The sequence below is a fragment of the Salmo salar genome, chromosome ssa10 (assembly GCF_905237065.1).
Source record: "Salmo salar chromosome ssa10, Ssal_v3.1, whole genome shotgun sequence".
Taxonomy (NCBI): Eukaryota; Metazoa; Chordata; class Actinopteri; order Salmoniformes; family Salmonidae; genus Salmo; species Salmo salar.
The window spans coordinates 18,087,957-18,104,961 of record NC_059451.1 but is presented as its reverse complement, the minus strand read 5'-3'; the positions used below and the strand labels follow the sequence as shown (position 1 = coordinate 18,104,961).

At 43.8% G+C, this 17,005-nt stretch overlaps 1 protein-coding gene across 12 annotated transcripts in view; it reads left to right on the top strand.

Moving 5' to 3' along the window:
• LOC106613666 (unconventional myosin-IXb) overlaps positions 1-17,005 on the top strand; it is a 114,175-nt gene that overhangs the window by 80,545 nt on the left and 16,625 nt on the right. For 9 of the 12 annotated variants that reach the window (XM_045687433.1, XM_014216158.2, XM_045687439.1 and 6 more), the window contains exons 6-22: positions 2,130-2,230; positions 2,545-2,674; positions 3,199-3,288; positions 3,427-3,543; positions 3,821-3,955; positions 4,079-4,200; positions 4,425-4,566; positions 4,777-4,972; positions 5,430-5,505; positions 6,475-6,567; positions 8,109-8,222; positions 10,740-10,779; positions 13,511-13,633; positions 13,800-13,880; positions 14,250-14,360; positions 16,342-16,467; positions 16,670-16,819. In XM_045687433.1, coding sequence (XP_045543389.1) covers positions 2,130-2,230; positions 2,545-2,674; positions 3,199-3,288; positions 3,427-3,543; positions 3,821-3,955; positions 4,079-4,200; positions 4,425-4,566; positions 4,777-4,972; positions 5,430-5,505; positions 6,475-6,567; positions 8,109-8,222; positions 10,740-10,779; positions 13,511-13,633; positions 13,800-13,880; positions 14,250-14,360; positions 16,342-16,467; positions 16,670-16,819 — 1,947 coding nt within the window. The remainder of the gene's footprint in view (positions 1-2,129; positions 2,231-2,544; positions 2,675-3,198; positions 3,289-3,426; positions 3,544-3,820; positions 3,956-4,078; positions 4,201-4,424; positions 4,567-4,776; positions 4,973-5,429; positions 5,506-6,474; positions 6,568-8,108; positions 8,223-10,739; positions 10,780-13,510; positions 13,634-13,799; positions 13,881-14,249; positions 14,361-16,341; positions 16,468-16,669; positions 16,820-17,005) is intronic. The other 3 variants (XM_045687437.1, XM_045687440.1, XM_045687442.1) reach the window with 3 other exon arrangements.

The window sequence follows — 17,005 nt, the reverse complement described above, 5'->3', positions numbered from 1 at the left end:
TATCAACATATAACACATGGCTTCCATGTGTTTGATGCCATTCCATTCGCGCCGTTCCAGACATTATTATGAGCCGTCCTCCGCTTAGCAGCCTCCACACACACTGGATTTACGTAGTTACACTACACTAGTAATGTTTTTCTTAGCACAGTACATGTATTTCTCTACCTCAAGCAGTATATATCCAGTTACTGTATACACCACTACTAAATCTAGAGCCACATCCCCATTAGTTAGTTCCCTAGGTACCCCTATCTGGTCTTCTGTGGTGTTTTTTTTTGTACAGTACCTTTTATCGTCCTCTACCAGATGCCCTTAACTACATAGTTGTCAGAAGTTTACATACAATTAGGTTGGACTCATTAAAACTCGTTTTTCAACCACTCCACAAATTTCTTGTTAACAAACTATAGTTTTGGCAAGTCAGTTAGGACATCTACTTTGTGCATGACACAAGCCATTTTTCCAACAATTGTTTAGAGACAGATTATTTCACTTTTAATTCACTGTATCACAATTCCAGTGGGTCAGAAGTTTACATACACTAAGTTGACTGTGTCTTTAAACAGTGTGGAAAATTCCAGAAAATGGTGTCATGGCTTTAGAGGCTTCTGAGGCCTACCTTCAAACTCAGTGCCTCTTTGCTTGACATCATGGGAAAATCAGAAGAAATCAGCCAAGACCTCAGTAAAGAAATTGTAGACCTCCATAAGTCTGGTTCATCCTTGGGAGCAATTTCCAAATGCCTGAAGGTACCATGTTCATCTGTACAAACAATAGTACGCAAGTATAAACACCATGGGACCACGCAGCCGTCATACCGCTCAGGAAGGAGAAGCGTTCTGTCTCCTAGAGATGAACATACTTTGGTGCAAAAGTGCAAATCAATCCCAGAAGAACAGCAAAGGATCTTGTGAAGATGCTGGAGGAAACAGGTACAAAAGTATCTATATCCACAGTAAAACGAGTCCAATATCGACATAACCTGAAAGGCCGCTCAGCAAGGAAGAAGCCATTACTCCAATACCACCATTAAAAAAAAGCCAGACTACGGTTTGCAACTGCACATGGGGACAAAGATTGTACTTTTTGGAGAAATGTCCTCTGGTCTGATGAAACAAAAATAGAACTGTTTGGCCATAATGACCATTATGTTTGGAGGAAAAAGGGGTAGGCTTGCGAGCCGAAGAACATCCCAACCGTAAAGCACGGCAGCATCATGTTGTGGGGGTGCTTTGCTGCAGGAGGGACTGGTGCACTTCACAAAATAGATGGCATCATGAGGAAGGAAAATTGTGGATAAATTGAAGCAACATCTCAAGACATCAGTCAGGAAGTTAAAGCTTGGTTGCAAATGGGTCTTCCAAATTGATAAGGACCCAAAGCATACTTCCAAAGTTGTGGAAAAATGGCTTAAGGACAACAAAGTCAAGGTATTGGAGTGGCCATCGCAAAGCCCTTACCTCAATCCTATAGAACATGAAAAAGTGTGTGGGAGCAAGGAGGCATACAAACCTAACTCGGTTTTACCAGCTCTGCCAGGAGGAATGGGCCAAAATTCACCCAACTTATTGTGGGAAGCTTGTGGAAGGCTACCCCGAAACGTTTGACCCAAGTTAAACAATTCAAAGGCAAAGCTACCAAATACTAATTGAGTGTATGTAAACTTCTGACCCACTGGGAATGTCATGAAAGAAATAAAAGCTTAAATAAATTATTCTCTGTACTATTATTCTGACATTTCACATTCTTAAAATAAAGTGGTGATCCTAACTGACCTAAGACAGGTAATGTTTACTCAGATTAAATGTCAGGAATTGTGAAAAACTGATTTTAAATGTATTTGGCTAAGGTTTATGTAAACCTCTGACTTCAACTGTATAATCCTTTGTACCCTGATTCTCATTCTATTCCCGGGTTTCGTATGTCTTAATAATCTCTTTCCCTGTACTTGAACTGGCTCAAGGTAACATTCCCCATCTGATTCAGTGGTAGTAAACCTGGTATGCGGTGTCATTGTTATGCAGTGAATGGCCTGCATATGCTCTGTTCTCCGAGTTTCCTGCCCATATGTGCGCTGCATGTTAATGAACCGCTCTCGCTCTCCCCATTGTCCTGTCTCTGTGCAGCAAAACTTTAAGATAGAAGATGAAGAAGACCTGCGTCATGATTTTGAGAGGCTGCAGCAGGCCATGGAGATGGTGGGCTTCCTGTCTGCCACTAAGAAACAGTGAGTGACTGCCCATGGCATGTTCAATCTCCACTACTTTAAGGGCACCACACCCCATTTTGATCCATTAAATGGCTGTCTAAAAGGCAAATGGGTCATATAGATTTGCATATGCTGTAGTCGGTTGGCGTTACTTGGATCCACTTGAATCTCCTGCCCAAGCGTAGCCAGACAACCCTTTCCTCTGATGCAGTTGTTCCAGTAGTTGGCAGTAATGTGCATCCAATATGGCAGAAAAATAGAAATACTGCAGAAGGAAGGCCTGTTCTATTCATTGTGGTTCTATGATAATGACACTTGTCTGTCTGCTGCAGGATCTTCTCTGTGCTGTCGGCCATCTTGTACCTGGGCAACGTGACGTACAGGAAGAAGTCTACAGGCCGAGACGAGGGACTGGACGTGGGACCACCGGAAGTCCTGGCTACCCTCTCAGACCTGCTCAAGGTAACAATGGCTCTGCTGCGCTCGTCTACACATCAATGAGTGAGTAGTCTTTACTCTGGGTCCTGGAGTGATGCAGTATGTGTGGGAACACTGATTCAGCAAAAAAAAAAAAAAAAATGTTTTGAATTGGGGCCTGCGCACTAAGCATCTCAGTGTAGGAGTGCTGATCTACAATCAGGCCCCATGTTAATTTATTATGATCTAAAATGACAAACTGATCCCTGCTCCAAGGAGACAGTTAAAATGGGCCCAGGAGTGTTAGTGTTCTACTGAGACAAATGTAGTTGAGTTTAGAGCATTGTAAAAACCTGAACATGTGGCTGGTTATCCGTTTCATCCTAACTAACATCCCCAAACAGTGAGTGTGTTCTATTATTGTCCACTGACGATGCCTGGTTCTCCCCAATGATTATACAGGAGGCCTCCTCTAAACTAACTGTATGTATTTTTGGTCTGTCCCTAGTAATGTCGCAAGCTTTGAGAATTGTGAGTGTAATGTCATCTCTCTCTGTGTGACCTCCCAGGTGGAAGAGGAGTTGCTGGTCGAGGCACTAACTAAGAGGAAAACGGTGACAGTCAATGACAAGCTGATTCTGCCCTACAGCCACAGTGAGGTAGGCAACCATAGACCGATATTCAGGGCCTATCATTATCTTGCTGGATTTATTCCCCGGGATAATTGTGTCATGTGTTGGTCTTCTCCTTTTCTCTGTGTCTGTCTACTCCCATTCACCCGTCTCATTCTGTCTCAGGCCATCACTGCGAGAGACTCCATGGCCAAGTCTCTGTACAGTGCACTGTTCAACTGGATTGTCCTGCGCATCAATCATGCACTGCTCAACAAGAAAGACATGGAGGAATCTGTCCCGGTGAGAGAGAGAGAGAGAGAGAGAGAGAACACACACGCACAACATCACAGACCTAGGAATGCAGCTTAGAGTTCTCCTCTCCATGTTTCGTCATTGTCAAGGCCAGACATGTCGGCAGTTCCCCAGAAATGACTAGGGGAAAAAAGCTATTTTTACTACGCAAATAACTATAAACTAGAATGAACTAACCAGCGCTCTAGTATGACATAGGTGACATTATTAGGCCATCTTACCTACGTTTCTAACTGACCTACTGTATGCATTTGTTCTGTTCCAGTGTTTGTCAATAGGGGTCCTGGACATATTTGGCTTTGAGGACTTTGAGACCAACAGCTTTGAGCAGTTCTGTATCAACTATGCAAACGAGCAGCTTCAGTATTACTTCAACCAGCACATCTTCAAACTTGAGCAGGTGAGTTGGCCCTGGGTGCGCCTCATTGAAATAGAATAACACAGATTGTAATGTGCTGTAAGGACAGTATAACAGCCCTGATCCTCTGTCTTTAGCTCTGACTGTGTTATTGGTCTGTTACAGGAGGAGTACCAGGCAGAGGGCATCACTTGGCACAACATAGACTATACTGACAACGTGGGCTGCATCCACCTCATCAGCAAGAAGCCCACTGGTCTCCTGTACCTACTGGACGAGGAGAGCAAGTAAGGACTTCAAGCCCCCTCCCCCCCGTATTTCACAAAAAGGATCGTTCACCCAAAAATGTGTTGATCTTCATGTGCCAGAAGTGACTGCAGCCTAAAGATTTGCTTTCCTACATCGTTGCCTGTAAGCGGCAATAAATTACATTTTAGATGAGATGCAGGTTCAAACGGTATACATCTCCCCCCTCTTTCTCTCACGCCCTCTTTTCTCTCCCTCTCTTCAGCTTCCCCCATGCAACTGAAAAGACCCTGCTGGCCAAGTTTAAGCAGCAGCACCAGGAGAATAAGTACTTTGTGCCCACGCCTGTGATGGAGCCTGCCTTTGTCATCCACCACTTTGCTGGGAAAGTCAAATACCAGATCAAGGTAGGGATTGATGGACAACCAACCACCAACGCAGTCAGACTCCCTGTTTACTATCATGTAATGTCTAAGGGGTTGGGGGAGGCTTCTTGCATTTGTGTAACTGTTCATTGTTAGTGACATGTAATTATTGTTCAGTGCGTTAATAATCTTAGCGGCGACTCTAAAATGGCCTCAACATGCTTAACTGTCTCCTTGTGACTCTCCTGACAGGACTTCCGGGAGAAGAATACGGACCACATGCGTCCGGACATTGTGGCTCTACTGCGCAGCAGTGACCGAGCCTACGTGCGTCAGCTGATCGGGATGGACCCTGTGGCCATGTTCCGCTGGGGCATCCTGCGAGCCACCATCAGGGGAATGGCTGCCTTCAACGAGGCTGGACGCCGCTGGGCCGCCAAGACCGCAGGTACATGTACAGCTGGAGCAGTGGTACAATACGTGTACAGCTGGAGCAGTGGTACAATACGTGTACAGCTGGAGCAGTGGTACAATACGTGTCTCAGAGTTAGAACTGTACTACCCATGCACAGTAACCAACAATAGCAGTAGGCTTAATTAGTTTAGCAGGGCTTGGGGGGAAACACGAGGCTTTTGAAATGTCAGGTTTTTCCCTGCAAGCTTCAGTCATTATCCGGCAGAGAAGTTTTGTTGTGTTGACTAGATGAGAAAAGTGGCCCATTGACGTAAGAGGGTATTTTAATAGGGATTAATGGTATTAAATCAAGGAAAAACAAAGCAGGGAAATGGCCCCTGGAAGGACTCAACTGGATTATTCTGTTTTTTGACAGGCAGGAGTCATGCGGTGCAGTCTTTTTGTCTTTTTAGAACCTATATGTGTGTCTGATGTCTGTCTGCATCCACAGGTGTGCAGCGCCCCACTTCCAGGACTCCTTTGGGGGAGCTGCAGAGGTCCAACACGCCTGTAGAAAGGATGTACCGGTAAGGCACAAACCTCTGACAGAGGGACACACAGGGAAGGAGGGAAACAATATTTGTCCCAATATCCACATTTCCATACCACTTAGAAAGAAGTGACGTATTGCCCATGCATAGGCCCCTCGTGTGTTTTTCCTGTCAGGTCACATGGTCACAAAAAATGGCTGGCCCTCGCCATGCGTACTAGATAGTATGTTAGTGTGGAAATTGAGACATACTCTGGTAGTGTTGGGAAATGGGCCATCTTCCTCTACTGTTGTTTTGGGTGTGATGTCTTGATTGACAGATGGGTCTCTCTCTCTCCCCTGAGGCACAACGGCAGGTGTTCAGTGATTACAATCTACCAGAGCGCCTGTGGCGTTAAAGCCCACGTGCAATGCCTCAGTCTTCCATCAGAAATCCACTTTAAATGCACAAACCCGACTACCTTGATCCAAGACCAAGTCATCTCACTGAATCTATACTATACAGACAAAAGATTTGTATTTAGGATTAACCAGAATAACTTAAATCAGTTTGCCTTACAATAACACGCCCCTTACTAGTTCTTGTTTGGGGGCTTCTCACAGAGCACATGTTGTGATTTGGTCATCAATCTCCATTTTATTGGTAAAGGTCTTTTTAAGAAAGGGTGAGCATCCGTTCTGTGGGATCCGTGTCCCTGCGCCTAGGATGACATGAAGCAGGATCAGACAGTGTTATCATGATTATGAATCACAAGATTGTTCAGGAAGTGTATCTGTACTGGGAGCCAAATAGAACTCCCACTAGTCCCCCGCTAAATGGAACTGAATGAAACGGTTGGCTTCCATGTGTGCTTCCTGGTCGCTTGTAGGACACAAGCTCTGTCAAATCCATAGAAATCCAATAATATCTCTATGGTGGAATGAATCCTCCTTCATCTCATCCTGGCCCCTGCGTTGTTTCCCCTGCCCCTGGGTGACCCCGTGTGCTGTTCTCTCCCCTCCACAGACGGGCTTCTATGCTCGATTTCTACTTTGATCACTCTGACGAGCGCCCACTAGAGGCCTTCGAAGACATCTTTGCTAGCTATGAGAGTAAGAAGTAAGTGGACTGGAGGAGAGCAGGAAGAAGGATGGAGGGAGGTCAAGCAGGAGGAAGGGACAGTATTGTTTTTACGGGCAGTTAGTCTCTGTCTCATTCCCGCTCTGAGTTTGCTCATATTCATAATGTCAGAGATACACGAGAGACTCTACGTCATGAAGGTTTGCAGCAGGCATTATGTTTTTTTAGTTTGGAAAGGGACGTCCTAATATGAAACGTGCAGAGTCAGACTACAGAAAAAGACTTCATATAAACATCAAACACGGCAAACATTTTCCTTTATAATCATCAACAGGCTGCATCTTGTTCGTATTCTCTTCCCCCGTTCTAGCTCTCTATTTTCCACCACATTGCTCTCGTTACTTTCTCACCTTTCTTTCGCTCTTTCTCCATCTCTCGGCCACGGTAATCTGTCTCAACACCCTGGTTTATTATTGTTAATGTAGAACACAGGAAGGTCTTAGTGCTGCCCTTCTCTGATAATCTACTGATTTACTGTGAGGAAAAACTAATAAGTGGTTAGTACAGCGTTTAAGAACGTATGCACACTAATAAACAGTAGTAGTAAAGTTTAGTTAATGAAACAGGTCAGGGCCAGTGCTATACATCTCAGGTCCTGGACTACTAGTGATGAGGTCGGAAATGTAATAAACAATTGCCTAGGGAGAAGTTAAGTGCATCATTGTAGTTTCTAAATGGACCAAAAGCCCCTGTTCTAATATGAGCATTCTCTGAGAGGAACTGAGCAGTTGTGTTTAAACCACCCCTAGCTTCTTCCTTAGGGCCCTACCCCTTATGTGTTTGCAGAGATGATAGGTGTTAGTAATATGGGTATAGCTCCACCTAGGCTTTCGATTAGCTTGGGGGAGTTTCCTCCATACTGCTTCCCCCTATCTGGTTCCTTCAGACCTGAAAATTCTGAAGACGTCATGTCTAGGGGCCGTTTTTTTCTATGGTACCTTTACTTATGGCCTGTCCCTTGCTGCCTGACCTCCCTTGGTTTATTGATCAGAGTGGTAAGTACAGTAATGCATGGATCCAGAGGAGCAGCCATCTTAACAACACCAGTCCACCCCAGTTTACCACCAGTATAAAACCAGTCCAATGACCAATCCCAGTCGCCAGCAGTGTAACACCAGCATGGGGAAACGATGTCAACCACTGAAGCTTTGATTCAGGAATGCATGCTCACAACACTTACTTACAGGAGTATGGCGTGTGCAAACATCCACACCGTGCACAACCTCTCACTTTCTACTGCAGCAATGGCTGGGTGATCTGAACTGAAGTGGCATTGTCCCACATGTTAACCAGAAGTTTTACTTGCTCTCGACTTCAGACCTCTAACGGTTCTGTGTGTGTTTCTCTTTGGAAGTGGGATCTTTGGTGGTGGGGGGGTTTTCTGTCTTTCGAGGTGTCCTAACAGCGGTGTTCCTACATCCCCTGCCCTCCCCTTATGCCCCGTGCCCAACCCCCCTCCTCCCTATGTCTCCTACCCACCATCCTCTTCACCCACTGTGGCACTTGCTGGGGTGAATCAGGGACATGCATGCCCAGATAATCAGCTCCATTAAGGACTTGCAGCTGGATGGTGAGGACCCTCGCAAGCTGCTGCAGTCCTGGGGTCGCCTGCGGTTCCCTCGACACCTCCTTCAGTGAGTCTGTAGTCCTGACCCCTTCCAGCTCAGTCCAGCCCAGCTTGGCCTAGCAAATCCAACCCAGCTTGAACAGTGTTCAACCTTAGTCCCCCTGAGGTATCCCCTTAGTTGCACATTTTGTTCCAGCACTAACACACCTGATTTGAGTACAAAAAAAATGTCTTCACCTCACATGGTTGTTAAAGCTCTCAACCCGTGACAGACAGTTGAAAACACAGGCTAGGTAATTAGCTGGTTGACCACACCTCATGAAAAATGCACCTACGAACAAAGACCTCACAGGAATCCTAATTATTTGCAGAAGGATACCCAACAACACAAGACTGCTCGTGATAGTGGAATGCAAGGCCCAGAGAGACTGGGTCCCAATGTGATGTTGATTAGCATGAGGCTGACGTTGTAGTGCAACAAGGCTTTTGCCCATATGGGCTTTAAAGGAGATGCAGAGGCCTTGATAAAAGCTGAGGATGCACTGATGGCTTGAATATCAGCTGCTGCATGAACAAGGATATTACTCACCTGAATGCATTGGCTTCTAGATGAAACTGTGTATGAATGTGAAGTCAAAAAGAACTTAACCTCTCTGGGGTATGTGGGACGCTAGCGTCCCACCCGCGGGACACACTATTCAACAGCCAGTGAAATAGCAGGGCGGCAAATTCAAAACAACAAAAATCTCAAACATACAACTATTATATCCCATTTTAAAGATACACTTCTCGTTAATCCAACCACATTGTCCAATTTCAAAAAGGCTTTATGGCGAAAGCACAACGTTAGATTATGTTAGGACAGCGCCGAGACAAGAAAAACCACACAGCCATTTTCCAAGCAAGGAGAGGCGTCACAAAAACCAGAAATACAGCTAAAATTAATCACTAACCTTTGATCTTCATAGATGGCACTCATAGGACTTCATGTTACACAATACATGTATGTTTTGCTCGATAAAGTTCATATTTATATCCAAAAACCCCATTTTTACATTGGCATGTAATGTTCAGAAATGTTTTGCCTCCCAAAACTTCCGGTGAATGAGCACATCAATTTACAAAAATACTCATCATAAACGTTGATAAAATATTCAACAGTTATTCAAAGAATTATAGATACACTTCTCCTTAATGCAACCGCTGTGTCAGATTTCAAAAAAGCTTTACGGCGAAAGCAAATTTTGCAGTAATCTGAGTATAGCACTCAGATATCAAAACAAGCCATACAGATACCCGCCATTTTGGAGTCAACAGAAATGACAAAAATTACATTATAAATATTCACTTACCTTTGATCTTCATCAGAATGCACTCCCAGGAATCCCAGTTCCACAATAAATGTTTGTTTTGTTCGATAAAGTCCATCATTTATGTCCAAATACCTCCTTTTTGTTCGCATTTAGTCCACTACTCCAAATGCAGGATGCGCGTGCGAAATGTCACGACGAAAAGTCAAAAGTTCTATTTACATTCGTAGAAACATGTCAAACGATGTATAGCATCAATCTTTAGGATGTTTTTATCATAAGTCTTCAGTAATATTCCAACCGGACAATTCCAATGTCTTCAAAAAAGAAAAGGAACATGGCTTACTCTCACGTGAGCGCGCACCACTGAACTCATGTCATTCTGTCATCTGACTCCAGGACCTCTTATTTTCTCCCCAGTCACAGTAGAAGCATGAAACAACGTTCTAAAGACTGTTGACATCTAGTGGAAGCCTTAGGAAGTGCAAAATGAACCCTAAGTCACTGTATACTGTATAGGCAATCACTTGAAAAACTACAAACCTCAGATTTCCACGCTTCCGGGTTGGATTTTTCTCAGGTTTTTGCCGGCCATATGAGTTCTGTTATACTCACAGACATCATTCAAACAGTTTTAGAAACTTCAGTGTTTTCTATCCAAATCTACTAATAATATGCATATCCTACCTTCTGAGCCTGAGTAGCAGGCAGTTTACTACGGGCACGCCTTTCAGCCGGACGTCGAAATACTGCCCCCTACCCTAGAGAAGTTAAAAGTGTGTTACAAATTATTGTTTCTTTTAACTTATATAAAACTATAGTTGTTGGGTATAGTGTCTGCAAGTATTTTCAACACAGTCAAGAAACAAAACAAAAGTTTAGTGTTGACCTCACAAATAACACACTGTCAAGCAGTGTAGTCGGCACATGGCAACAATTCCACTATAAACCCAAGGCTTATATAATGCTCTATATGTAGTGATGAAAACAAGATAGCTGGGGAACAGGCATCGTAATCCTATAGGTCGTATGGGTCTCGGCCGGGCTGGCTGATTTTGGTTGGCTAGGTTCCCCCTTCCTCCATCCTGCAACCTCCCTCCTCCATCATCCCCAGCCCTTGTCATACAACCCATACTCCAGGTGCAAGCCCTCACACCTCACTGACTGAGCATGACTCACCATACTAACACGGCTCGCCCCCATGCTCACCCGTAGACCTTCTCAGCGACGTCTCTGAGCTGAGCCTCTCTCACTAACCTATCCCTTCCCCACAGGAAAAACAAGAACGCGAAGCAGAAACAGATCATACCCAAGGTAAGCTTCATACATCATACATACGCCAGCTATGTGTACGCCTACATTAATGTCATTTGAAAAATAGATGTAATATACAATCCGAGATATGAGATCACAAAATCATCTGATAGAAAATGTTCCATATACCGGGTCGGATCTCGCTTTGCCTCCAGAACAGCCTGAATTCTTCAGGGAATGGATTCTACAACCTGGAAGCGTTCCACAGGGATGTTGGTCCATGCTGACGCAATGGTGTCACGCAGTTTCTGCAGATTGCACGGCGGTACAGCACCGCCACCAGCCTGTACTGTTGACACCAGGTAGGATGGGTCCATGAACTGTTGCTGCTTACGCCAACTCCTGACTCTGCCAACAGATGACGCCACAGGAACCGGAATTTGTTGGACCATGCACTGTTTTTCCATTAATTTGTCCAGTGTTTTTAGCTCATAGGAGTGGAACCTGGTGTGGTCGTCTGCTGCAATAGCCCATCCGTGACAAGGATTGACGAGTTGTGCGTTCCGAGATGCCGTTCTGCACACTACTGTTGTACTGCACCGTTATTTGACTGTTTGTGGCCCGCCTTTTAGTGTGCACGATTCTTGCCATTCTCCTTCGACCTCATCAACAAGCTGTTTTCACTGACTGGATGTGTTTCGTTTGTCGTGCTAAGGTTGGGTGCTATCCAGATTTGTCCCTCTATTGCCAGAATGCTAACAAAATTTGCACAAGTAATAGTGAATTTCCATGGAGGCTGCTAGCTAGATATGCTAACAAGCGCAAATGAGAATAAACTAATTGCAAAGACAGGCAATCCAGCTCATAAAATTATACATATATAGGTAGGAGCTACCAAATTTAATTTTTGTTGAGTTTGGACATAATACAAGTGAATGAGCTGCATTGTGCAAATGAACAAAGTTTTGACATGCTTGTCAGAAGGAAAACGGTACTGGCTCTGGAGCAGCATGTGTACACGCTGTGTCTGTGTGGAGTCTGGAGTCGCTAGGGCAACGGTCCTGCCTGCTCTGGTCTGAGAAGATGGGGGAGGAGCAGACGGTTCAAGAATGGAGGACAAAAAACGCAAGGATATCAAAAGATGGCAGTGGCAGCTGTACAGAACTCACCCAAAGGGCTTTGACTCAAGCACGGCAGAAAACTAACACAATATGATGCCCCTTCACCTTGTTAACTAAGTAAGTGGTTTAATTAATAAGCAAGGTAACTTAGGGGTCGCGTTAATGCAGAATTCTTAGGTTTTTTTACCCAGGAAAATATAAAAAGCATAAGGAATAGCTTGCTGCGTTTTGTAAACAGATCTAAAATGCTTATTGTAATTTCTGCTTGGCATCAGACTGATTTTGTACTTATGTGAATTCTCATCCGAGTGGAGAAGTGCAAAACAGGCATTCTATCAACAGACAGCGCTCTGACTCGGTGTAGCCATCCTACTTTTCTCTGGTAAAATGCAAGATTAGCTTTAAGCAAAACATTAGGAAATGTATCTGCTACATTATATAATAAACATGATTGCCATGCATTGTTTTTGCAAAAAATATATTGCTTTTTCATTGTAAGCTCTGCCAGGCAAATTGTGTTGCACTTCTAATGTAATGAAAATGAAGCTATTTTCTGCCGAATGTACACTGAACAAAAATAAACGCAACATGTAAAGTGTTGGTCCCATGTTTCATGAGCTGAAATAAAATATCCCAGAAATGTTCCATACGCACAAAAAGCATATTTCTCTCAAATGTTGTGCACAAATTTGTTTACATCCCTTATAGTGAGTATTTATCATTTGCCAAGATAATCCATCCACCTGACAGGTGCGGCATATCAAGACATGATCATTACACAGGTGCACCTTGTGCTGGGGAAAATAAAAGGCCACTCTAAAATGTGCAGTTTTATCACAACTGTTGCCAGAGAATTTAATGTTAATTTCTCTACCATAAGCCACCTCAACGTTGTTTTAGAGAATTTGGCAGTACATCCAACCGGCCTCACTACAGACCATGTGTATGGCGTTGTGTGGATGAGTGGATTGCTGATCTCAACGTTGTGAACAGAGTGCCCCATGGTGGGCTTATGATATGGGCAGGCATAAGCTACGTGACTGGCTCAACTGTTCTGGGAAACTACAGTAAGCTTAATATTGTAAACTAATCTGACCGATTTTAATGAAGAACCCAATCTGCTTTATCTCCTAACGTATTGCACAAGTTGACTGCAGTTATTTACTTAAAAAGTAGCTAAAAATATTAAAAAGTTATTGAAAAACTTCAAAAGAAATATTCAATGGTATTGACAGTATTGCAAAACCATCCTGTGGCTATTTCCAAATACCCTGGAATTCAGTATATATGGTGTACTTTGCCTGCGTTGCATCGTTCTCGGGAAACCCTAGATGTGTGCAAAGCACAGAAGGGTGGCCGTTTCTGAGATGCTGGATCCTGTGTGTCTGGCACCGACCATCATACAACGCTCAGTTGCTTAGGTCACTTGTTTTGCCCATTCTAACGTTCAATCGAACAGTAACTGAATGCTTGTCTGCCTGCTGCATATACCAAGCCATGGCCACTTGACTGTCTGTCGGAGCGATTCATTTTTGTGAACTTGGGGTGTACCTAATAAACTGGCCTGGTGAGGGTCTTGTTCCTTCAAAATATTTAATTTAACTCCGAGAGTATCAATGAAACTGTTATCTGCAGACGTTTAGAACTCTGGTGTTGATGCTGTTCCTTAGAGCCTGCTGGACTCTCGCTCCCTGAAGTTCATCGTCGGTCGCACCATCCACGACCGCTCCACCAAGTCTCTGCATCACCTCAACAAGAAGAAGAAGACCCCCAGCATCAGTGCTCAGTTCCAGGTCAGCTGATCTCACCAGCAAATACCGCAGCCATGCAGCCACTAACATACATAATAGCCACACTTCACTCAATGCAAACTTCATACAATGCAGATGCAGAACATGGGGAAAAGTTTATTTGTTGAGTTAAGTCTTAATTGACATGAAATCTCTTTTACATTGACAGACCTCTCTGACAAAGCTGCTGGAGAATCTGGGCAGAGCAGAGCCCTTCTTCGTCCGCTGTATTCGCTCCAACTCTGAGAAGGTAAAGTCACTTCACTAAAAACATGTTTTACCAGAGTTGGGAGTTAATTCTTTTTTTTTTTTATAAGTGTCACTCCACAATGATACGTTAGTTGACAATACAAAATACAGATTTTAAAAACCATGTTGTGGACAACTCATAGTTTTGTGACACTAAAAGCAGTTATAGTAAAACATGGTACAGTTCCATCAGGAGTCATCTGTAACACATAAGCATCTATACATTATTGGTATCAGTTATTATACATTACGTTGTCCGTACATAGGTATGCATAAATAAAGAACATTTAGGCTACTACTTACAACCAAGATGATGAAAATGATTGAGTTTGTTCCTCTAACGACGTGCTGTGTGTCTGTGTGTGTACAGAAGGAGATGTGTCTGAATGAGACCCTGGTGCTGCAGCAGCTGCGCTACACAGGCATGCTGGAGACGGTTCGCATCCGAAGGTCTGGCTATGGAGCCAAGTACACTTTCCAGGTACACTGCACCTGTTCACTGACTCAGATAGCCAGCAGACACCGGGAAGGAAGCAATATCTGTTGTTGATTATTTACCAATAGCTAACTGCGTAACTTTGACATATATACTGAACAAAAGTATAAACGCAACATGTTGGTCCCATACTCACAAAAAGCTTATTTCTCTCACATTTTGGGCACATATTTGTTTACATCTGTGTTAGTGAGCATTTCTCCTTTGCAAAGATAATCCATCCACCTACAGGTGTCTTGCGTCAAGAAGCTGATTAAACAGCATGATCATTACACAGGTGCACCTTGTGTTGGGAACAATAAAAGGCTACTCTAAAATGTGCAGTTTGTCACACAACACAATAACACCGATGTCCCAAGTTTTGAGGGAGCGTGCAATTGGCATGCGGACTGCAGGTCGACCAGAGCTGTTGCTACATAATTGAATGTTCATTTCTCTACCATGTGCCGCTTCCAACATTGTTTTAGATAATCTGGCAGTAAGTCCAACCGTCCTCACAACTGCAGACCATGTGTAACCATGCCAGCCCAGGACCTCCACATCCGGCTTCTTCACTTGCAGGATCGTCTGAGACCAGCCACCCGGACAGCTGATAAATTGTGGGTTTGCACAACCGAAGAATTTCTGCACAAACTGTCAGAAACCGTCTCAGGGAAGCTCACCTGCTTGCTTGTCATACTCACCAGTGTCTTGACTTGACTACAGTTTGGTGTTGTAAGAGACTTCAGTGGGCAAATTCTGACCTTCAATGGCCATTGTTATGCTGGAGAAGTGTGCTCTTCACGGCTGAATCTCGGTTTCAACTGTACCGGGCAGATGGCAGACAGTGTATGGCGTTGTGTGAACGGAGTGCCCCATGGTGGCATGGTATGGGCAGGCATAAGCTACGGAAAACAAACACAATTGCATTTGATTGATGGCAATTTGAATGCACAGATATACCGTGACAAGATCCAGAGGCCTACTGTCATGCCATTCATCTGCTGCCATCACCTCATGTTTCAGCATGATAATGCACGGCCCCATGTCACAAAGATCTGTACACAATTACTGGAAGCTGAAAATGTTCCAGTTCTTCCATGGCCTGCATACTCACTAGACATGTCACCCATTGAGCAAGCTTGGAACGCTCTGGATCGACGTGTATGACAGTGTTCCAGTTCCCAACAAACTCCAGCGTCTTCGCACAGCCATTGAAGAGTGGGACAACATTCCACAGGCCACAATCAACAGCCTGATCAACTCTATGACAAATGTCATGCTGCATGAGGCAAATAAATGGTCACACCAGATGGTCACACCAGATACTGACTGGTTTTCTGATCCACGCCCATATAGATTTTTTAAGGTGTCTGTGACCAACCGATGCAGATTTCTATTCCCAGTCATGTGAAATCCATAAATTAGGGCTTAATTTATTTAAATCATCTGATTTCCTTTTGTCTGTGTTAATGCAACCCACTATCATAAATGATTGTGTAATAGAAATTCATGACTGACACAAAAAAAGTACAAAAATAATTGTCCACCACACGATTTTGTATACAGTACACTTCAATCACAGATAAAGGCAGTAGGTTACTTTATACAGAAATGAGAGGAGGGAGTTTGGTCGGGGAGTATGTGCGAATCACATGATAAAAAAAGTTGTCTGATATGCGCTAATCCCACCCCCTCCCCTCCAATGGTTATGTCTGTGATCGTGTACATTGGCGTGGCCAATTACCGTAACCTATAATTCCAAGACCCTAACAACAAATTGGAATTCATTATGAAGAAAATTGTATACTGGACAAGAATGTGTTATGAAGAAAATTGTGCGGTGGACATGAAAAATGACCTAAAGTCATGTGGTGGACCCCAATTGTTATGTGTGTCTGTTATGATTTTCAAATAAGTAGTTTGTCTATTTCACGAAAATCTGTGATTGTGTTGGTCAACGAACTAAATACCTTTTCATAAATAGGAATTCATCGAGCAATTCCGAGTGCTGCTGCCCAAAATCACCACACCCTCCAAGCCAGAGGACATCTCAGCCTTGTTCCAGAGGATGAATCTAGACCACACCACCTACCAGATAGGCAAAACCAAGGTTAGACAAGCGCTCCTTCACTCTTTTTACTCAGAAACCTCACTTTCCTATGATAAGTTAAAGATATAGGCTATAGTGGTGTTACTTTCTAAACTATTAGCATAAGGAAAATGGATAGGTAGCCTATTTTCACCAAAGAGATACATAAGCGGAAAACTGTATCTTATTATATCTCTTGTATCTCTTAAATTGCGATCCTCAGGTTTACCTGAAGGAACTAGAGCGTCAGCAGCTGCAGGACACGTTGCACAAGGACGTGATGCATAAGATCATCTTCCTGCAGCGCTGGTTCAGGGCGCGCCTGGAGAGGAGGTGGTACTTGGAGATGAGACAGGCGGCCATCTTGATCCAGGTAAGCTGTGTGATAACCCTTCCTTTGTGTTCCACCATAACACTGTCTGTACAGAAAAGGCACAGATGTCAGTTCAAAGATATTACTTTTCCCTGTATGGAATGCCTTAAACTATCATTTTCTGTGTCTATTTCTGTCAAAGAAATACATATAAATTGTCCAAAAGCCTTCCTATATGAGACAATC